This window comes from Fukomys damarensis, unplaced genomic scaffold (assembly GCF_012274545.1).
Source record: "Fukomys damarensis isolate Sample0158 unplaced genomic scaffold, DMR_v1.0_HiC HiC_scaffold_17, whole genome shotgun sequence".
NCBI classification, from domain to species: Eukaryota; Metazoa; Chordata; class Mammalia; order Rodentia; family Bathyergidae; genus Fukomys; species Fukomys damarensis.
The window spans coordinates 15,887,371-15,911,024 of NW_022900929.1; the positions used below are offsets into that span (position 1 = coordinate 15,887,371).

A 23,654-nucleotide genomic window follows, 5' to 3' on the forward strand; every position below is an offset into this window, starting at 1 on the left:
CTACTGAAGTTGGGTGTGGTGTGCACACCTGTAATCCCAGCACTTAGGAGACTGAAGCTGGAGGACCGCTGTGAGTTAAAGGCCAGCCTGAACATGTAATGAGACCCTGTATCAAAAGAATTATTGAAAGACAGTATTTTGGGTTCAATTAAATTTCCCTTATTGTTCATGATGCTAATTATATTTTTATTCACTATTCATATTTTTTCTGTGATTTTTTATTTATATGTCTTACCCATTTTTCTAGGCAAGGTCTTGCTCTAAATTGCTAAATTGCCCAGGCTGGGCTCAAACTTGCAATCCTCCTGCCTCAGCCTGCCAGAGTGCTGGGATTATAGGCATGTAGCAGCACACCCAGCTCTTGATCTATACCATTTTTCCTTACTGTTTTTTAGGGTTTCTTTATTTACTCAGAGTACTATTCTTGTATCAATTATGTGTTATAGATGTTATCTCAAAATCCACAAGAGCCTAATTTAAATTATACTTATGGGACTTTTTATAACAAAGATTTTTTTTATTTATAGATAGCCCAATTTACCAATAGTTTCCCTTATGATATGAAAACAATATTTTCTCAATCCCAAGTCATAAAGATATTTTCTGCTTTTATATTTTTTGAGTTTTGGGGTGTGAGTTTTACAGTTAGATTTTTAATCCTCCTAACACTGATCTCTCTGTATAGTGTAAGGTTTAATATAAATATATGCTTTTTATTTCTTGGCTATTTAATATTTTCTGTTCATTTGAATGCCTGTTATGTTTATAAAAAGTTAGTTACATTCATGGATCTAGTCATTTCTGTGATCTACTTAACTATGCCTAAACAGGTACTATAAAGTAAAGAAGCTTGTCTAAAACTATTTCATACAGACAATTTGAAATACAAAGGGCTGGGAAATGGCACACCAATACCAAGGAAATTGAAGCTATTATAGCGATATTAATATCATAAGAATTACAATTTAAGGCAAGAAGCAAAAAAGTAAAATAAATAATAACTAATAACCCAATCAAACAAAAAGGTGAATATGTATATTGACATAAACTTGAAATGCATAAAAGGAAAACCATTGCATTACAATGAGAAATTATCAAACCTATAAATCTACAAACCATACAGTACATTCATGTCTGAAACTAATAGATTAAGCAGATGTAAAAAAATTAGTGAAGATAAAGATGTTTGGGATTAAAAATTAACAAGCTACATCGAATAGGTCCAAAATCACTTTCAGAAGAAGTATAGGATATCAATAAATTTCAAGCAAACGTGGACTACAAACAAAAAGCCAGTGTCCTTTGTTGAGTCAAAAGTGAATTTTTGTTCTAATTTTAAGACAGGCTCTTGCTAAGTCACTAAATTGTCCAGGCTGGGTTTGAACTTTGGATCCTTCTGACTCAGCTTCTCAAAGTGCTAGGATTGCAGCGATGCACTACCAAGGCTGGCAGGTCACAAATGAATTCTAAACAAATGTCAAAGAATCAATATCAGAAAAATTTTATGTCCAGTCAAAATGCAAATAAACTAGGAAAAAACAATAAAAAGATGCCCACTTTTAAATTTCAAAAACTTTAAAAATAATTCCTAATTACTGTAAAAATTATAAGATATGTCAGATGGAATAAAAACAAAGCCCCATACATGAAAATTTGGAGAATGCAGCTAAATCTCTACCCAAAGGGACATTTATAGTCTTTATGATTTTTATTCCATAAAAGGGAGATTGAAATAGACAGGTTAAGTGTCCTGAATCATGAAACTAGAAAAAGGAAAGAGGTTCTATAAGAAATTGAAGACATAAATGTTAAAGATCACAAACTAATGAAATAGAATGGGGAGTTCCTTTTCTGGTATTATGGCAGACCTAGTTATTCACCATGAACTTTATTGAAGTTTGAATTTATTGAAGTTTGAAAATTCTGGACATAATAGTTTTAAATCCACTTAAATTATTGAATATCTAACAAAACAAAAGTAAATGGTTAAAAATGAAACTGTTAAGTGAAGGCAAGAATCCAGATAATTAAATGAAGCTTGAACTACTTTGCCCTGAGATAGTTTGCTTTGTCTTGAATAACCTGCCTCCTACAGTCCCCAGAGAAGCTTTCTTTTAAACCTAAGATCAACTGTAACCTTCTCTGGATGTACAACCTGAGCAGGTTACTGTGGTATCTTTCTGCCTAGCAGTGTCACATAATAGGTGCTCTACAAGCTTACATTGAATGAGAGTAGGAATAACTGAATGGTGTAAATGGGAGGCCATTGCATCACTGAGGCAAGGTTTAGAAGGAAGGATGTGGCTTAGGGTAGAGATACATATTCCAGCATTTCTTACCACGCCAGTAGGTTCTCATCATGTGGTGTGGTCACTTTTAGGTAACTCCCACTTGAGTGACCAACTAAAGAGTCGCAGGGCAATGTAGGAGGTTGAGCACAGAACCAGAGCTCACCAGAAACTGCATCCTTGTACTGGCAGATAGACCTTTTAGCACCAGTTGACTGAGGGTCAATATTGCAAATCACAATCTCTTCAGGCCCTTGTGTTCCTCGGAAATATCCTCTAAAATCAACTGTGGCTCGTTTCTCTCTCCAGATTCTTCGCAGAACCCCAACTGCCTCGCTGGAGTGGATCAGCCTCACTTGCACCTGAGCCCTCCCAGTCCAAAGCAGGGGGAAGGACAAAAGGTATGTGCCATTCTCCAGATCCTGGACATCCCCGGGGACCCCTGCTTTCAATTCCGGACCCAGTAGCTGTGCTCGAAACAGATCTCCACCATGGGTCTTGGGTCTGCCCCAGTGGTCCCTGGCCACAAGGACAGCCTCCAGGTAGCCTCCCAAGGTGTAGCTGGCCTGAGTGGGACCCTTCAGGTGGTAGGTGGAGGTCTGGGGACTGGTGGAGGCCAAAAGGTTTCTCCCATCTCCTGGGGTTGGAGGCCAGTACAGAAGGGATGTCAAGTTGATGAGCACCTGTGGGAGAGAATCCAAGAAGAAGGAAGGTTCCATGAAGCCAGAAGCAAATTCAGAGACAGGACGGGGTCCCGGGGGCCGGTAGGTGATGCTATCAGGCCAGAACACCTTGAGATAGAATACCTGTGGGTAGAGAAAGAGGGATCTGTTACTGGTTTGTTTCTCTCGTTTTTTTTTCCTGGAAGCTAGTCACCAAAGCTAGTCCTCTCTGACAGGTAGGACTCAGGAGTCCTGTCTGCCTACATCATGCTGTCTGTCACTCATAAGCCTGGCCCCTAAGTCACCACCACCTTTATGTGAAAGGAGCATCTCATACTGTGGAAAGAATAGAGATGGATCCACTTTCACATTTCTAGTTTCCTTACTCCTCACGAATCCTTCTTCCATCCCATCCCCTTCTAAGTGTCCCCTTTCTCCACCTAGTGCCTCTCTCCGTCCACAGCCCTACTCATGCCATTTCTAATCCAAATTTCCAATTGATCGTCGGGGGTGGGCAAACCCTTCACTCGATGCTTTCGAGGGTTTACAAGAATGACTTGAGGCCATTTCTCAGTGAGCTCTCTTTCTTACTGGGGTCAGTTGGAAACGAAATGCAACCACAGAAAACACTGGCAAAACAAGAAAAACACAGAACAGGTGTGAGCTAAACAAAGGACAAAGACAGTAGACTCTTTTCTAGGAAGACACAGTATTTGCAGTGTCATGGAGTGCTTCCTCCAGAGGCCCAGATATTTTAGGTGTCATATTCTGAGAAACACAAAGTCACACATCTAGACCAGAGAAGTAAAAAGATCCAAATGGGAAAAGCAGTGGAGAGAAGCCATGTTTTGTGCGACAGTGGTGGTGGTGAATGAAGGGATTCCAGATACTTTCTATTGTATATTCACATTTATCAGTATCTTTTCTATTCAAGCAAGTGTAATTCACTTAAAAAACAAAAAAAGCAATCCACTGACATCTTTCAAATTTCAGTCTATGGGAAAATTGCCAACATCTATCGAGTTAATTAAGAGTATGAGCTTCAGAGAGATCAACCTCTACTCAGCAGACTTTTAGTGAAACTATGTCGGTGTCATGAGGCACAGGGAAAACAAATCCTTCTTCTTTCACTGTCTCCTAAATTGGCTATTTATTTATAGATGGGTCTCCTCTGTTAAATTGTAAACTTAATAGAAAGCTTAGAGATAAGAATGTGGCCCTGAGTTAAAACGCAAGACACAAAATGTAAAACCAACATTAAAAAACCTACAATCCCCAGTACCAAAAAAAAAAAGAGCCACAATAAGTGTAAATCTAGACATGTAAAAAGTATTAATACCCATACCTGTAATGATCATCATTCAGTTTTGGGCCGGGGACTTAGCTCAGTGGTTCCGGCACCTGCCTCATAAGCACAAGCACCCAAGTTCGATCCCCGGTACAAAAACAAAAAAAAACAAAAAAAAACCTATAACTTTTCTATATACCAATAATGAATAACTGAGAAAGAAATCAGGAAAACAATTTCATTTATAACAGCTTCACACACACGCACAAACACACACACGCACACACAAACACACACACTCACACACAATTATCTAGGAATCAGTTTAAGGAGATGAAAGCCCTCTACAATGAAATTACAAAACACCAAAGAGAGGAACTGAAGAAGAAATTAGATGAAAAGTCCTCCCATATTCATGGATTGGCAGAATTAATATTGTTAAATGCCATATTACTGAAAGCAATCTACAGATTACTGCAATCTCATCAAAATTCCAAAGACAAGCCAGGCCTGATGGTACATGCCTGTAATCCTAGCACTTGGGAGGCTGAGGCAGGAGGACTGCCACAAGTTCAAGGCCAGTCAGAATTACAAAACAAGACCCTGTCTCAGAAAAAAAAAAATTCCAATGATATTCTTCACCAAACTAGAAAAAACAATGCTAAAATTCATGTGGAAACACAAAGGAGCCAGAAAAATCAAAGCAATCCTAAGAAAAGGAGCAGAGCTAGAGGCGTCACAGCACCCAATTTCAACATACACTAAAAAACCATAACAAAACCTGCATGATACTGGTACAAATATGCATACATATACCAATGGAATAGAATAAAGTACACAGAAACAGAAACACAGCCATGCAACTACAACCATCTACTTCTTGACAAAGGGACCAAAAACATGTTGGAGAAAAGGCAGCTTTCTTAAACAAATGGTACCAGGAAAATTGAATATCCATGTGTAAAAGATTGAAACTAGAGCCCTAACTCCTACCCTGTACAAAAATCAATTTCAAAATGGATCAAGGCCTAGGTATAAGACTTGAAGCTGAAATTGCTAGAGGAAAATATAAGGTTCCAAATAAATTTTAGGATTGTTTTGTCTTAATCTGTGAAGTGTTTTGCTATTGGTGTTTTGATGGGGGATTCATTCAATCTGTATAACAATTTTGGAAATATGGCCATTTTCATTATATCACTTCTGCCTACCCAAGAATAAGGGATATCTTTCCATTTTCTGATATCCTCATTGAGCTGCTTTTTCAGAGTACTGTAGTTTTCAGTGTAAAGGTTTTTTACTTCCTTCATTAGATTGACTCCCAAGTTTTTTCTTTTTCTTTCTTTTTTTTTTTTATGCTACTGTGAAAGGTGTGTTTCCCTAATTTCTCTCTCAGTGAGTTTATTATTCATGTGCAGGAATGTTATTGAGTTTTGAGTGTTGATTTTTAAATCAAGAAGTCTTTTGGTGATCTTGAGGTCAAACTCTGGCATGGGCTGTTGGGGTGGCCATGGAGCTGGGGAGCTGCTTCAAGACTTACAAGGACTTCAAGGAGTGCTTCAGCTCCTACAGAAAGAACAGATGCTCCTCCATTCTCAGGGACTGCATCTCCATCTGCTTCCACAACCTCAATGAACCCACAGCATTTCCATCTGTGAGGACATCCTGCAGATCTTTCGAACAGATCTGAAAACCACAGCCCAGCCTCCATTCTTGACTTCCACGGAGCTTAGGATACTCAAAGCCTGGATAGTAGGTCCGCAAAGAAAGTATTTTGACCTGGGCCTTTAGGCATCTCCTATCTCCCCCATGGCCCTAACCATGCTGAGTGGGCATCTCATTAAAGACTCAGGCCCACCTGTGCTGCTGCACCAGGTTAGCAATAAGACTCCTCAGCTAGATTCTTTCAACTACTAGAACTCCTTATGCAAGATATCTTTGCCCATTTCCCTGAGATCTTATTTATCCACTGTACCTATAACCCAAGGGACAAGGTGTTTTATATATCTTCCTGGTGGATGGACCTTGAGGACTGCTAGAGGGTCCACTTGCCCGGGCAGTCTACTTTGCCATTCCTGCCAAAGAAGATGCTGAAAGCCTGGCCCAGATGTCCCAGTTGTTCAAGAAGTTCAACCCAGCATGGGAGTTTAACCCAGTCTGAACCATCCTGATCGATCCCCACTTCCTCCCACTGCCCACTTTAGCCATGAAGTTCCCCAGAGTTGAGGTCCTGCTCTCAACCCTCCACATTTGTAAATTTCTACAGGGCAAGTTCTATCAACTGTCCCTTGAATGGTCTGTGGAGAGGGTGCTTTTGACCTCCTTACAGAGCACCATGTGCTCAGCCACAGCAGGCAACCTGAGGAAGTTTTTTACCCTCCTGAGCATCTGCATCCCCCAGCCCGACTGTCTGAGCTCCACTCACACTGGCTGCTCAATGACCGCATCTGGCTGGCCCACCACTGGAGAAGCCTAGTGGAGAGCAGCCGCGACTTCCAGAGACTCGAAGTTACCACCCTAATTCTCAGCCAGTTTTGTGGCACCAACCCATCTGAGAGAGAAGGCATGGCCTCCCTATTCCAATAAATGCAACAGAAAGATGGAGACAAGGCAAGCTTCTACCTGGGCCTGAGTCCCCAGAACAATCACACCACCTCAGGTGCCAGCAGCAAAACCCCCCAAGTTGAGCAGTTGGTAGAAGCCGGCATCCAGAAATCCCTCAATGCCATCTGCACAGGGCCAGCAGCCCAACTCTGCTTGGGTGAGCTTGCTGTGGCCCAGAAATCTATGCACCTCAATGACTCTGGCTCAGAAAAGATAAACATCCAGATCCTGGAGGACATCCGTGAGATGCAGCCCCAACCTCCTACCAGCTGCAGCCACTACTTTAACCAGGCCTTTCATAACACAGTGATATATGCACACTGATGTTTATAGGACAATTTGTAATAGCTAAATCTTGGAAACAGCTCAAATGCTCAACAGATGAATGGATAAAGAAGATGCGGTTTTTAATTCAACAGAGTACTACTCTGCCACAAAGAAGGATGAGCTTGAGATATTTGTAGGTAAATGGATGCACATCAAGACCATACTCTTAAGGGAAATAAATATGTATAAATATCATATTGTTTCTCTGGTGTGAGAAGCTGAAAGAGTAAATAAGGAAAAAAATGTATAATAGATATTGTGAAATAGGAAGAAATTGTTCAAAAGGGGAAAGAGACCTATGAAGCGGGGAGGGAGAAAGGAAGAAAGAAAAAAATGTGAAAAGGATAAAATGGAAACAAACTTTGTAAATAAGGAGAGGAAGAAGAGTTGAAGGGAGGGGAGGAGAATGGGGAAAAAAAGAGGAATCAAGATATATCATGTACAGGTACAAATTCCCTATGATGAATGCGATTATTATGTATATCTAAATTATACCAATAAGCTTATTTAAAAAAACAGAGTAGAAGAGAAGATTACTAGACAACAAGAAGGGCATAAAGGGAAGGTGTAAGAAAGGAGAACAAAGGGAGGATACGATCACAATATGTTTTATGCAAATAGGAAAATACCACATTCAAACCCAATCTTTTGTGAAAGTCACAGGTGCTATAAAATTATATATTTGAAAAGCCATGCTTGCTTTGGCAGCACATATACTAAAAATGAAAAGCCAAGACAGGGTCCTTTTACATGGTGACATGCATAAGTAAAGGAAAACCTATGCTATGGCAGCATAAATAAATAATGAAAGAGGAGTTCAGATTCATAGATCATGAGTTAACAGGTTTATGGCTTTGATCATTTTGGTAAACTGAATCTTGGCCTTCCAAGATGTCCATGTTGTAATCTTTGGACCCTGTGAATACTTAACCTTACATATACTTAAATTTGTTATTTTATGATAGGCATTATCCTGCATTATTGAACAATAATTACTATTTCAGAATAGGGCATAGGATAACATCCTGATCCATTGTAGGGAAATATTTCTTTAACAGTCATCAAAACTTACTCACCATCAGGAAAATATTGATATACTTAGCAACTTTACAAATAAAAAAAAAAATCTCAAACTAGACTGATTTTTCCAGATTTCAGTCTGCCAGTCTGCCAAAGTCAGAATAAAAACGATATTCCTTTTGCATTTAACTTTTAAAAGAAAGAAATCTGAAATAACCTGATGCTAACCAATTTTTGTTTTTTGTTTTGTTTTGTTTTGGTTTTTTGTTGTTTTTTTGTAATGGGGATCAAACTTGGGATCTTGCACTTTTGAGGCAGGCAGTGGCACCACTGAACTAACCAGTTTTTTGTTCTTTCTATTTCCTCATTTCTACCTTACAAAAGTCACTATTCTGCCATTTCCCAGGGGGAGCTCACCTTCTATTTTTTGTTTTGTTTTGTTTTTTGGATCAGAGATCAAACTCAGCAACTTGCAACGGAGAGGCGGCACCACTGAGCTAAATCCTTGGCCTCTCACTTTCTATTTTGTAGAATGGAAGCTGCCCTAAATCGTGAATCACAAATGAAATCCAATTAGATGTATAATTTAATTTGTTGTAATTTTGTCCTTTGACAACTTTCTGAAAGACATTTTCTTAAACTGGGAAAGGGTTGTTGACATTTTCTGACATGGTGCAGGGCAACAGAATTAATTCAGACTTTGTACACCCAGGAATTTCAAAATCCTACTGACAGTGGAGAAAACCAAGGATCATTTTGCACAGTAGATCAAAGAGGCATGAAAGTAGATAGCACTGTAACATTGAATGCTAAAGAGGTTCAGAAAATTATATGAAAATCTAAATTTCTAAATGCTGGACTTGTGGATCGGAGACTCCATATTGCAAAGATGTAAATTTGCTACTCAAATTTACCTGTATGTTCAATACAATTCTCAACAAAATCTCATCAGTTTTATAACCGTGTGATAATAGAGAAGCTAACTCTAAAATTTATAAGTCAATGCAAAACTTTTGAAGTAGACTTGACAGTCTTAAAAAGCATGAGGTGAAGACTTATTAAGACTTTTCTTAGACCTATAGTAATTAAGATGATGAGGTACTAGTACAAGAGTAAACAAATAGGCCACCAGAACAAAACAGAGCACCTAGAAACAGACCCACACTTTAAGACACAATTGATTGGTACTGTGAGATAATATAGAAAGTTTTTGTTCTCATTACGTAGTTTTAGGGCAATCAGATATCCTTATTAAGAAGAAAAAAACTGGATTGCTACCTTATAACATCAACAAAAATCAACTTCAGGCTCGTTATAAGTAAAAATCTCCCAGAAAATAACAAAGAAGAGCTTCCCTACTTTGGAATGAGGGAGACTTCTTAAAATACAAAAGTACTAACTGTATGGAAAAGATTGATAAATTGGTCTAGACTAGAATTAAATTCATTATTTCCTTCATTGAAAGATACTAAAAACAAAACAGAAAGCCAGAGAAAATATTTGCAACACACACATATAACAAATAAAAGAGCTCCACTCCAAAATCTACAAAGAATTTCTACAAATTGATAAGAAAAAGATAGACCACCAGATTAAAAGTGGACAGACAGTTAACAGGCATTTCACCCAAAAGGAGAATTCAAAAGATCAGTGAATACATGACTAGATGTATTAGTAGGATGAATTAGTAAGAAAATTAATAAGGAAATAAATGCAAGTTAAAACCATAATGGAATACCTCTATATATTTAAAGAAAGGATAATTAAATGACAATAACAGAGCTGCCGAGGATGGGAAGCAACTGAACCTCTCATGCTGTGTGAGAAGAACAAATTGGAAAAGCCACTTGGAAAACACTCAGCGTCTATTAAAGTTTAACGTATACGTAGTCTAGGACCAAACAATTTAGCTCATGGGTATAATACACAGTATGCCCAAAGGAGAGGGTGCATTTGTTTACCGTAGTGGTATCTAAACTAGTCCCACACTGAAAGCAACACACATCTCTATCAACAACAGAACAGATAAGTAAATTTGGTATTTTTATATACCAGAACACTGTTATGAAATCAAAATTAACAAGTTACACCTTCGCGTGATAACATAGATGAGTCTTGCAAAAATACTTTATACATAAAGTACATGGTTTCTGATTACTTCTCTATGAGACTCAAAAGCAGGCAAAAATCAACAGTCATGTCGAAAGTCAAGGTGCCCATTATGTCCAAGAGGGTAGTAATGTCAGGAATGGGGGCACAAGAAAAGGCTTCTAAGGGTTGATGGTAATTTTTATTACTTCTTGACTTGGACTGTGATCACCTAGGAGTGGTGTCTGATTTTTTATTGAGCACTTATGATTTTATATGTATTTTTATGCATGTTATAGTTTAATTTCTTTTAAAAAGTGGAAAATTTTCCTGCTACACACAAAAAATTCACCCTTTGTGGGACTGCATTGTAATCTTAAATTAACCCCAACCGTGATTAATTGTGAGTTAATAGGTAACTGCTTGGTAGTTCTGGGAAACTAGATAGAAACTGTTAACAAACATAGAGAACCAAAGTAAATCGCTCCACTCCTTGTTTGCCCGTAACTGAATGTTCCGAACACCACAATATATGAAACAGTCGGTAATCCATCTGCTGATGATTAGTACATACCGGCCGAGTACATGATTGATGACCACTTGCCTTTGTCCCCTTCCTGTAAGTTCTGAGTGTTAACTCCCCCCATAACCCCTTATAAAAACAGCCTCTGACTCTAAGCTAGTTGCCTCTCTGAGCTACCTGGCTCCGGGAGTGCCGTCTGGCCAGACTAATAAAGGTCTCTTTTCCAACTAGCCCGGTGTGTTCCTTCCTGGGTGATTCTCACTGCTTGTCTGTGGGGATCATGAGTATTGGTTGTAAGTACCGTTAACTCTAGTAACTCCATATGTGTTAAGCTTCTCCAGTTGAGCAGGTAGAGTGTTTCCTTTGTGGAATTCCTGAAAGTTACAGTTTCTTGTCTCTGACCTTTAGATGTGTGGTTGTCCGGGTTACTACTACTCACGGTGGGTTGTTTTGGTGAAACTGTTTGCTCTTTTCCTGTGTGACCTTTCACTTACTATGGTAAACCCATCCCATAATAGTTTGTGTTTTTTTTGCTTTAAAAGGCCGGTGCTTGCCGGCAATAAACGGCCAATCGCTGGGCTATAGGACCAGTATCTTGGAGGCCCTTTCGACTGTTCAAGCTCCTTGGAGTGGAAGTAAGGCCGGGAGGTTTTACACCTTTTCAGTACAAAGCTACTGTCAGTACAAAGCTATTCTACAAATGAATACTTCCCCTTTAGACTTGGTTGTTAAGGAGTTAGGATTTCCCTATTGAACTCACTGCTGAATGAAAGCAAATTTATGAAACTATATTGCAGATCATCCATTTTTTAAAAGAAGAGCAAAAATATCATTTCTGTACAAAAATACTATTATGTAAATATCAACAACTCACTCAACTATTATATACATGAATGTAAACAGTCCACAAATTGTCTACTGTTGAAATTCTCCTTTAACCTGATAAGCAAGGAAGTGCTTTGTCTTGAAGACTTCTGGCTTCCTGTTATTATGCAAAAAAGCAACAAAGTTTCGGTCACTGCAGCCAATTGCCCACTTTTTCTCCAGATTGAATTTTTTTTTTTTCTGATTCCCTGCCTCTTTTTCTGCCTGCTAAAAAGCACAGACATACCATAGACATTCATCTTTTTCTCTTATATTGGAGCAGAAAACACTTTCCAAAGATCAAAAAGAAAAGAAAAATATAAGTTGCTTATTTCTTCATCATTGGAATTTCCTGAGAACAAACTCTTCTGAGGTTAGGTTTTAGATGTCAGATAAACCTCAAGCACTATCTTGCTCAGCCTTCTCCTTGGACTAACAGCCCACCCTGCAACTGTTGTCCCTGGAATCACACAGGGGTGGAGGAAAGAAGACTAAGGGCTTCTGAGTCCCTTCTCCCACCTAAAAGCACTTAACCAAATATGAGACTGTACAGGAAGAGAAGATGAGCCAGCAGCAAGAGAGACTGCAGGCAAGCGAAGTACTCACCCAAACCAGAAAGACCAACCCCATAGTCAAAATCTTGTGACACTTGAATTGTCCCATGAATGGATCCATGCTGTCCGGACTCTTCTTGAGTTGTCAGGATGAACCAAGGATCCAGGTAGAGCATAAAGCAACACAGATTAACAGACTCTCCCATCATAAAGGAGAGAGTTTACTGTGGCGTCTTTCCCATTTCCCTGAACTTTGTCACGTGGCACATGTACATGTTCTGTCGGATACCTTTCAGTCTATTCCAGCCCCATGTCTCTCAGTGCTCCTCAAAATCCACCCTTCCACGTCCCAGTTTTCTACCAGAATCCTAAAAAAAATTCACGTCTGACCTTTGGGACTAACACATACTCCTGTAAACAGACAGGTTTCATTCTGGCATGTTAAGGACACCCCTACGTCTCTGCACTAAGCGTGCTTCCACATGGGAGAAATTAGTACTTTCAGAAGGGCTTTTTTTTTTTTGCTTTCGTACTGGAGCTCAAACTCAGGATGGAGGCAGGTGCGGGTGCCACTGAGCTAAATTCCCAGCCCCAGGAAGTTTATTCACAGCAAGATAACTTCTGCTCAAGAGAGAGAGAAAGGGGACCAGCAAGTGGGTTTCCCCTATTTTTAAAATCTATTCATGAATTTTTAATTTTGAGACAAGTTCTCGCCAAGTCACTAAACTGCCCAAGCTGGGTTTGAACCTGTGATCCTCTTGCCTCAGCCTCCCACAGTACTGGGATTAAAGGCATTCACCACCATAGCTGGCTCACAACTATTCTAAACTCAGGTATAGACAATACATCAGCACATAAATGCCACCAGAAAACTTACTGTGTGTCATTCACTTGCAAATTTTCATGGAATGTGCTGGGGTAAACTGAGGGACGAGGAAGACCACCGAGTCAGGTGAAGTTAAAGCTACAACCGGAGTTTATTTCAGCCTTGGTGTAGGTAGCCCAAGGGCAGAAAGACTGTTGGCCTGGAGGGCCGGAAGAAAGAAGACTTTTATCAGGTGGTTTGGGTAGGAGGGGGAGGTCATCAGGAGAATGGAAATTTTTGAGACTTGAGGAGAGGGATGTTGACTTGTAGAGGAAGAGGTCTGTAGAGGTAATAGGATGTTTCTTGTGGTTGCTGGGTGCGGGTTCCTCTCCCCTAAGTTTTGGCTTCCTGTTGTTGTGCATTTCTTGGAAGCATGAGGAGCTCTGTGCAGGGCTTCTGTGGTGCATGGCTGCTGTGAGATGTTTTCTGTTCTGCCTGGATGAAGGACCTGACCGGATGTATTTGCTGTTTGTCGTAGTTGTTCTGTTCATGTGGGAGAACTTTGGCCAGGTAGATTCCCTTTCAAGGGAGCCAGCATCTACCTGAGAGAGTCCACATAGCATGATGAGGTCTGGGGAGCCCGGGTGGCACCTGGCATGAGTCAGTCCAGTCCTCAATGCCCTGAAATACACACGATGAAATAATAATAATGCAGAAACGTAAGAGTGAGAATAACCAAACTCCACCCCCCAAAAAGAATAAAATTTTATCAGAATAATGACCAGTGTTGATACTTTCGACTGAACTTTGAACTTGGTTTTGAGACCCTGAAAAACCCTTTATACCCCCAGGGTAAAAAGGCACAGTGGAAGCCATTATCAGTATTTTCCAACCTCATTCACACACTGAAGTTCACAGGATTTTGTCATAACCATATACAGCTACACTACTTTCTATTTAATCTCTTTCTTTAAACTTCTTCATGGTAGAAATGCAGACATTTATTTTGAAGAGAAAAGCAATACTATCTATAAAAGTAAAGAGTTGGATATGTCACTTATATTTATGAAAATGTCAAACACATAAAAAACCTAAATATTAGTGTTGCCACCACCCAGCTCTATTAAATTGTAGCAGTTTGCTATACATCCCTCAAGTCTGTGTAAAGATACAAAATACTTCCTCAATTGCTTTGCCTTCAGTCTTTTGTAGGTAATTATTATGATGTTTATGATTGCCAGATGTTTTAGTGTTATATATACGTACATGTTTTTTCCTGGCCAGATTTTCAGCTCTAGGAATAAAACAAAGTCGGGAATAGTGGTGCATGCCTGTAATCGCAGCACTCAAGAGGCTGAGGCAGGAGGATCACTGAGTTTGAAACCAGTCTGGGCTACATTTCGAGACCCTATCTCAAACTGCCCTCCTCCCACAAAAAGAAGGAGGAGAAGGGGGAGGGGAGGGGAGAAGGAGGAGAGAGGGAGGGAAGGAGGAGAGAGGGAGGGAAGGAGGAGAGAGGGAGGGAAGGAGGCAGAGGGGAGGGGGAGGGGAGGGAGTAGGAGGAAGAGGAAGAGGAAAGGAAATAAAACTGCAATTTAAATGCTTACACTAGTCTGGTTATGGAGAGGTGTGACCATTTGTATGAGAAGGTGCTTCACAAACCATCTATCTATACAAAACGAGGTTGGTTTCTCCCCAGTTTAATGAACTGATGCTTTTGTAAAATGTAGTGAAAATGAATTGCCAGGAAAAAATAAATGAAAAAAGACAAAATAATTTCGCTGAAAAAAATGAAAACAAAGCTTTTATGAGGGGAAGAGGGGTTGAAGGGAAGGGAGAGGATTGAGAGAAAAAAATCAAGATATGCACAGGTACAAATTCCCCATAAAAAATAGGATCATTATGTATATCTATATGTACCAATAAAATTAATTTTAAAAAATACCTTCCCTGATCTTATTTATTTTAGAGTCGACAGACATAGAAATTGCAGAGTATTTTCCTATCCTCGCATTTGGCCTCATAGAGCATATGTTTACACAAAATACAAACTCCAAATCATGCCTGTTAACAACAGAATCCTTCAGAGCTTTATACATTTCAGTTAGGTGTGTTTCTTGGCAGCATAGCTGGGCAACGTCTTCTTTCTATCACCATTACGTTCAAACTGCACAATCAACCAGAAGAACTGCCTTGTAAGCAGCATCCTTGTTAACAAGTTGAAAAGAAAAATATTCTATGAGTTTGCTTTGTGTCATTAGCTAACTCTTGAATATCATAAACTGTAACGGAAAGTGACTACATTATTTATTGCAAACTTGTTTTCAAGCAAGTTTTTAAATTTTGTTATACTGGGGATTGAACGCAGGACCTTGCACTTGCGAGGCAGGTGGTGGAACCACTGAGCTAAACCCCAGACCTCAAGCAAAAATCTTTAATGTGGTCTTTCCTTAGGATCTCAGCTATTGCCCATGCTTGTTTACTCTGGAGTTTGCTTTTTGTTTTTTCAGTTTCTACAGCCCAAACTATTATTTTACAAGAGGCCCACAAAGCACTAATTTTTTACGTAGAATATTGAAGTCTGTTTCTGTTAGTTTTTTATTTCTATGCTCTTTTTATTTCAAACAATTATTTTAGAATTTAAATTAAAGTAAGTTCAAATTATTATGTAGTTTTTATTTTTTTAAATGTTTAAATTATTTAATTTACACAAATTAAAATATTTTAAATTCTAAAATTAAAAATTTAATAAGACCGCTAAGATTAAAACAAAAAAACTAAAACTTGGGCAATTGCTGGGACATCAGTGAAAGACTGTATTAAAGAGCTTTGCACTGGGCATGAGTCTGTACATCTCCATAAATAATATGCGGTGGTCTTAGCACTACCATCCATTACAGTTACAAAATGGAACCCGATATATGAGAGATTGAACTTAAACATCAGTATGAACTTTTTGGCCTTTCTCTGTTAGCAAACAATTCCTTTTGCTTACCACCAAAGTTTCTTCTTGTTCTTGTTGGGGTTTTGTTGTTGTTGTTTTGTTTTGCTTTTTTTGGAGACAGCATCTCTCTATTTTGCTCAGGCTGGGCTTGAACCAGGTTGGCCTCAAATCTGTCACAATCATCCTGCCTCAGCCTTCTGAGAGCTGGAATTATGGGCATGCACAGCCACATCTGATTCCCATGCCCAGGTCTGTCTTTAAATATTTTGGTATTAATCTTCTACACTTAACTACAATAACTAATACCTACAAGAGCTACAATACCTAAAAGGAAATGAACAGTATTGAAAACAAAATTTTTTCATGGCCCATTTATGGCAATTAGCTGATATGTTTAAGTCTCTTTTAAAAACTTTTTATTGTGAAATCATTTCAAACTTACAGAAGAACTGTAAGAATGCTCTTATTCAGATTTATTAATTTGTAACGGTGTGTGTGTGTGTGTGTGTGTGTGTGTGAGAGAGAGAGAGAGAGAGAGAGAGACTTGGGATCTAACCCAGGGCCTACTACACCGTAGAGAAGTCTCTACCACTAAAGAATGCCCCCAGACCAATTTGTAACATTTCAACATTTAACACTTAGTAATATTTGCTTTATTTTGTGTGTGGTTTTTGGAGACAGCATCTTGTTATGTAGTAGTTCAGGGTTGCCTTGAATTTGCTATTTAGCTCAGGCTGGCCTCAAATTTTTAGCAATCCTCCTGCCTCAGCCTCAAGTGCTGGGATTATAGGTGTGTGCTATCACGCCCAACAATATTTGCCTTATAGTTTCATTCTCTATTTCTCTATATCAGTATGTCTTGAATATTTCAGGTTGGACCAGGATCAAAAGGCATATGCGACTAGTGGTCATTATATTGATCAGTACAGCTGTAAGGGAAAAATTGATCCAAATATCAAATTCATGTCTCTGGGTTTTCTGGATTTTTCTTCTCCTAGAGAAACCTATTTGAGAGTAAGCTACATAATACCCCTTTACCCAGTGTATATTTCTCTATTTTTCTCTTTTTGTTCCTTTTCTTTGTTTCAGTCCTACGGGTTCAACCCAGGAGTTTTCCATCACTGAAATACATCCCCAGCCCTTTCTATTATTTTATTTTGAGACAGGCTCTCTCTAAGATGCCCAGGCTGGCCTTGAACTTGTGACCCTTCTACCTTAGCCTCTGCAGTAGCTGGGATTACAGGCCTGCATCACTGCAGCCCAACATCTGAGCAGTTCTTAAGCATGAAAATGTTCTCTCACATAACTACAGGACAGTTATCAGTGGTTGTCTAAATTAGGGTCCTTGAGCTGGGGATTTAGCTCAGTGGTGTCGCTGCCTTCCTTGCAAGTGCAATGACCTGAGTGCAATTCCCAGTACTAAAAAAAAAAAAAAAAAATTAGGGTCCTTATCCCAATTTTATCAATTGTTCCAATAATGTATTTATAACAGTTTTCTCTAGTACAAAATCTAGTCCACATATTCCATCTAGTCAAGGCAAGGTGGATTACCTTTCCCCACACCATCCACATCTCTCTCTCTCCAGTGGTAACAACTACCTTGAATTTTGTGTTTATTATTTCTCAGCCTTTCTTCATCTTTTCACCATGAAATATCTCACTAAATGCTTTTTGTATTGCCTGCATGTTTTTCAGTGTTACTTAAAAGGTATCTTTCTGCGATTTGCTTCATCTTCTTAAAATTAAGTTAATTTGAGATTTGCACATATTGATGCAGAGATCTTTATTGATTACAACTGCTGTGCAGCTAATTGACTCATGTACTTGTGGTTCATATTTTACTTCTAATTACTCGCTCATAAATAATGCTAGAGTGAACACTCATGCATTTCCCTTTGTGCATAATGTGTTTTAGTTTTTTTATGTACAAAGGCTAAAGGTGTAGTAGCTCAGTAGCAGAGAGCTTACCTAGCATGTGCAAAGTCCAGAGTTCAATCCCCAGCACTGCAAACAAACAAACAAAAAATTTGTGTACAATTTATACAAGGATGTAAAATTGCCAAACTTCATAAGGCACGTACATTTGGTGTTACTTGATCTTGATAAGTTGCACTGTTTTTTACACCCATCAATCATAGTTTTTGTGTTCCACAGCTTTATCAATATTATCATACTTGCTAAGTCTTGCCAACCCAATGAGTTCCAATGATATCTCATTGTGTTTTGCATTTGAATTTCTTTTATTATTAATGAGGTTCTTTGTGTTTTCACACATTGATGAAGGTTTCCTCCTTTATAAATTTCTACTTCGTGTCTCATACTCATCTCACCATTAACTATTTTTCTGGTTTTTAGCTAATATTAGTGTGGGTCCAATCAAGAGGGATAAACTCCACGATAATTTGAACAGAAATATCTCATTTAATAATTGCTAACAATAACAGGATATTGGAGCAAATAGGAATTAGATATTAAGCAATATTCTGAATGGCATTATCTATAGGAATATTCCTCTGTAAGAATAGCACTCGCATATGACATTAGAACTCTCTCCTCAATTTAGATAATCATCCTTTCACCTGTCACAATAATTCTTAAATTACAACCTTCCCAGTGCTCACCTCCACAAGCAAAATTCAGGTCTTTTTCAATGTAAAGTGCCAGTGTAAAGTATGTATTTCATTAACAGGTACAACGTGTAAAATTGTGCTATTAGTAGGTTTTTAAATAAGGCAATGACAAAATTTTTGTATCTTGTGCTCAATCTCATTCTACCATAAACCCGGCAGTTTTCACTATATAATGATGATTTTAATAACTGCAGATATGTTATGATAGCTGAACTGATTATATATAATCTAGGTTGAAATACAAAACTATGGACTCATGGGTCATTTTCCGGGAAAATTCCAAAATAATTTAAGAAATTAAAAATCTTTGAACTGATATTTTGAAAATGATGTACTTTTTTAAAGTTATCAAAGTTATATTTGAAAGGGAACAGCAAGACTCAACAACTAGGCCACACACCGAGAGGTCGAGGTCAGACAGGAGACTTTATTCAGGAGAGCAGTGCAGAGAAAGAGAGAGGGAGCAGAACAGAAAGAGAGAGAGTAGGGAAGTGTTGGCTTATTTTTAGGTTTGGGGTTGGGCTACCCCGTATCTATAGCTTGTGACCTATTGCAAGCCACATTGCCTTTTAAGGAGGGAGCCTTGCAGAAGCTTTAGGTTTCAATTCTATATGATGACATGGTCTTGGGGAAAAGGAAACTTAGGGTAGGAGTATGGATGAGGGAAGAACCTGGAAACATGGCCCATAATGGTGGCATCAGCTCTCTAACAATACTACCAAGAAGGATGTCAAGCCTAACTGGTTTGAGGATAAATTCTTTTTGTTTTTTTTTTCTCTTAAATTCTTTTATTGGTACATTTTAGGTGTACATTTACATTCATCATTGGGAACTTACACCTTTACATGATGTATCTTGGTTCTTATTTTTTCCTCTGTTCCCCTGCCCTCCCTTCAACCCCTCCACCCCTCCCTGTTTGCAAAGGCTTTGTTTCCATTTATTTCTTATCTCATATTTTTTCCTTTCCCTTCTTTCCTTTCCTTGAGGAAGTGAAATTCTTTCAAATATTCTAGAACTAAATCATTCCCATACTGTTAGGGAATTGATCATGTTAAAGTATGCTGTGACGCCGCCTCACAGGCTGCATTCTCCTGATACATCTTGGCTCCTAAAATGACCTCATGCCCTTATCTCTGGTTTCCCTCCCCCAACGCCACAGCTGTCTGGAGAAGTTGAAACCTGTGTCTGCAGGGCTGCACCCATAAAAAGCAACCTGGCCTGTGATAGGGTAAAAGTAGCTCACTCCTCATACATAAGCAATAGCCCAGCCCAAAACTGATAAAAAGACCTTCCTTTCTTTGTTCTCCTCTCCTTCTACTTCTTCTTCCTCCTTCTCTCTCTCTCTGCTCTTTCTCTCTGCTCTCTCTCTCTCCTCTCACCCCTTGAATAAAATCTCTAGTTGGACCTCTTGGTGTGTGTGTGTGTGTGTGGCCTACTTGTTGAGCATCACTATTCCCTTTCACATACTGTATACATTCTTCCAGACATTGAAAAAATAGAATTAATTCACAAGTAATTTTATGAAGCTAGCAAGAACTGGACACTAATCCTTGGTCATGATAAACAGCGCAGAAAAACATTAATATCAATTCCATTTAGAGATATAAAGATAATGACCATAAATAAAATATAAGGTAATAAAATTTCACATTTTAAAGGAGACATAAGTACCTTGTGATCAATTTCAATCCATTAAGAGATTATAACTAGTAAAATATTAGGAAAACTATAGTTCTACTTTATTCTTTGAATAAATAGTTCTTTGAATAGCAAGAACTATTCAAGGAGATGCAAAAGCAGTATTTTGTGAAATAAAATATTCAATCTTTTTTTCCCCTTTTTTTGTTTTTTGAGACAAGGTCTTGCTATGTTGTTCAGACTGGCCTTGAACTCACTATGCAGCCCAGGCTGGCCTGAAACTCTCAGCAATCCTCCTGCCTCAGCCTCCCAAGTGCTAGGATTACAAGTGTGTGCCACGAGGCCTGGCTCAAAATATTAAATCTTTATTTCAACAAACAAAAGTTCTAGAAAACTAGATATAGAATAATTCTATAGCATGATAAAAAATTTAAACCACTTTGTTGGTTTAAAAATCTGTACATACTCATTGGGTTTGGGAATGAACACACGTACTTCTACAATCATTAATCATCACCATCAAGTTCATAAATACATCTATCACTTTGCAAAGTTTCCCATTTTTCATGGTTATTATTATTTCTTTGGTAATTATATTTGATAGAAGACCTACCCTCTTAACAAATTTTAAGCACTAGATAATATAGAATTGTTAGCTATAGGCATTTCGGTATTAAGTTGCTCTCCAGAATTTATCTTCTATAACTGAAAATTTGTATGCTTTCATCAACTTTCCCATTTCTTCCTCCCCTCAACCTCTACCAACCGCTATTCAACTTTCTGCTTCTATTAAGTTTGACTGTCCTAGAGCCCATCTACAAGTTAGATCCTACTATATTGTCTTTCTTTGTCAGCTTATTTCACTTAGCACAAGGCCCTCCAGGTCCACTCATGTTGCAAATGGCAGGATTTCCTACTTTTAAACAAAATAACTTTTACTGTGTACATTTTAAGTACATAACAGGATGTTATGGCATACATAAAGATAGTAAAGTAGTTAATGTAGTAAAGCAAATTAGCATAGCTGTCACATCATTTAGTTACCTCTAGTTTTGTTTTAGTTTGGTTTTGTGGCTATACATTTAGCAAGAAATTCCAGATATAGCACCATTTTATTAACTATAGTCCTCGTGTGTACATTAAATGTCCAGATGTGTTCATCCTATAATTGTGCTATTTTGTATTCTCTGACCTATATCTCTCCTTTCCCTTCAACCACTCTTCCTCTGCTAAACCTTGTTTTATTCTGTATTTCTCTACATTTGGCTTTTTTTTTTCAGATTCCACATATAGGTGAGATCGTACAATATTTTCCTTTCCGTATCTGTCTTATTTCACTTAGAACAATACCCTCCAGATTCACATACAAGCTGCAAATCACAGGATCTCCTATTTTTTGTTATTTTTTGTTTTTTGTTTTGGTACCAGGGATCAAACTCAGGACCTTGAGCAATGGTGGTATAGTGGTTAGCTTGGCTGCCTTCCAAACTCAAGACCTTGCACTTGTGAGGCATGTGGCAGAACCACTGAGCTAAATCCCCAGCCCTGGATCTCCTTTTTAAAAGACCAAATAAAAAAAAAATTAAAAGAAAAAAACCCAATAAACTCAATGAAAAAACTAAAAGACAAAACAGTAACCCATTGTATATCTATAAGACATTTTCTTTATCCATTCATATTCCACTAGCTATCTTAGCCACTTTTCTGTTGCTGGGACCAAACAATCAACACCCACAGTTTAAAGGAAGAGAGATTTATTTGGGCTCAGAGTTTCACTCCATGGTTTGTTGGCTCCAAGACAGAAACAGGATGGCAGAAAGGCATGGCAGGGGAAAAGATGCTTAACCCACAGTAGCCAGGAAGCAGCGAGAGAGGGGAAGAGCCACCAGGGACCCACCTCTAACCAGGCCCCACCTCCTACTAGCAAGTCAACTATCAACTCAGCAGTGGACTAATCCATTGATAAGTACAGGGTCTCCATTATCTGATAACCTTTCAAATACATGAGATTTTGGAAAGACATTTTAGACCCCAAAATAACAGTAGATATTTTGGTTGATTCTATGTCTTGGTTATTGTGATTAATAAATATAGCACTGAGCATGGCAATGCAAAAATATATTCAATATATTTATTTTGTTACCTTCTGCTGAATATGTTGCTGAATCATATGGTAGTTCTAGTTTTAGTCTTCTGAGGAACCCCATACAGCTTTCCATAACGGCAGGACTAATTTACATGGGCACAACAGACTTCTCTTTTCTTCCTACCCTCACCAACACTGAACTCTTGTGTTTCTTATAGCAAACATCCCAGCAGGTGTCGGGTGATACCTCATTATGATTTTGACACACTTTTTCCTGATGATTACTGTGTTGAGTACCTTTTCATATACATGTTGACTATGTGCATATCTACTTTGGAAAAAAGTCCACTCAGGTCTTTTGCCCATTTAGCAACTGGCCTTCTTGAACTATTGAGTTGTATGTGTGCCTTATATACTTTAGCTATTAACCCCTTATCAGATATATAGCTTCCAAACATTTTCCTCCACTCTAAGTATTGCCCTTTCATATTGTTGGTTGCTTCCTTTGCTGTGCAGAACTCTTTTTATGGAACATAGTCCCCCTTAAATATATTTTGGCTTTATTGCCTATGTTTTTGGTGTCTTATCTAGAGTTTCCCTTGTATTTTCTTCTAGAAGTATTAAGATTTCAGGTCTTTCATTTGAGCCTCTAATACATTTCCAGTGTTAAATAACTCCATCAACAGATTTCTCAGCAAAAAACCCTCACAGGCCAAGAGAGAGTAGGGTGGTATATTCAAAGTGCAGAAAGAAAAAAAGCTGCTGAGCAAGAATACTATTCCCAGAAAAGTCATCCTTTAGAAATGAAATAGAGAAAAAGACTTTCCTAGCCAAACAAAAAAGGAGAGTGAAAGGGAATAGTGATGCTCAACAACTAGGTCACACACACACCAAGAGGTCCGACTGGAGATTTTATTCAAGGGGTGGGGTAGAGAGAGAGCAGAGAGAGAGAGAGGAGGAAGAAGAAGAGAGGAAGAGAAGAAGAGAAGAGAACAAAGAAAGGAAGATCCTTTTATCAGTTTTGCGCTAGGCTATTGATTATTAATGAGGAGTGGGCTACTTCTAACCTATCACAGGCCAGGTTGCTTTAATGGGTCCAGCCCTGCAGACACAGTTTTCAACTTCTCTGTCTCACTGTGGCCTTGGTGGGAGGGAAAGTAAAGATAAGAGCATGAAATCATTCTAAGAGCCAAGAAGCAACAGGAAAATGCAGCCTGTGATGGCAGCATCACAGCATACTTTAACATGATCAATTCCCTAACAGCAAGAGTTCATCACTACTAGATCTACTTTACAAGAAATGCTAAAGGAAATTCTTTACCTTCACCAGGGATTG

General features: G+C 38.5%; 1 protein-coding gene and 1 pseudogene across 2 annotated transcripts in view; one reads left to right on the forward strand and one right to left on the reverse strand.

Annotated features, from left to right (window-relative positions):
* Positions 1–13,341, reverse strand: part of LOC104851765 (NXPE family member 3) — a 28,323-nt gene extending 14,982 nt beyond the window's left edge. The window contains exons 1-2 of one of the 2 annotated variants that reach the window (XM_010609104.3): positions 13,093–13,341; positions 2,340–3,094 (exon numbers count right to left, since the gene is read on the reverse strand). In XM_010609104.3, coding sequence (XP_010607406.1) covers positions 2,340–3,007 — 668 coding nt within the window. In that variant the 5' untranslated portion in view covers positions 3,008–3,094; positions 13,093–13,341. Of the gene's footprint in view, positions 1–2,339; positions 3,095–12,267; positions 12,650–13,092 lie in introns of those variants that run through there. The other variant, XM_010609097.3, reaches the window with a different exon arrangement.
* Positions 4,572–7,163, forward strand: LOC109117580 (annotated as a pseudogene).
* Positions 13,342–23,654: the final 10,313 nt, after the last annotated feature.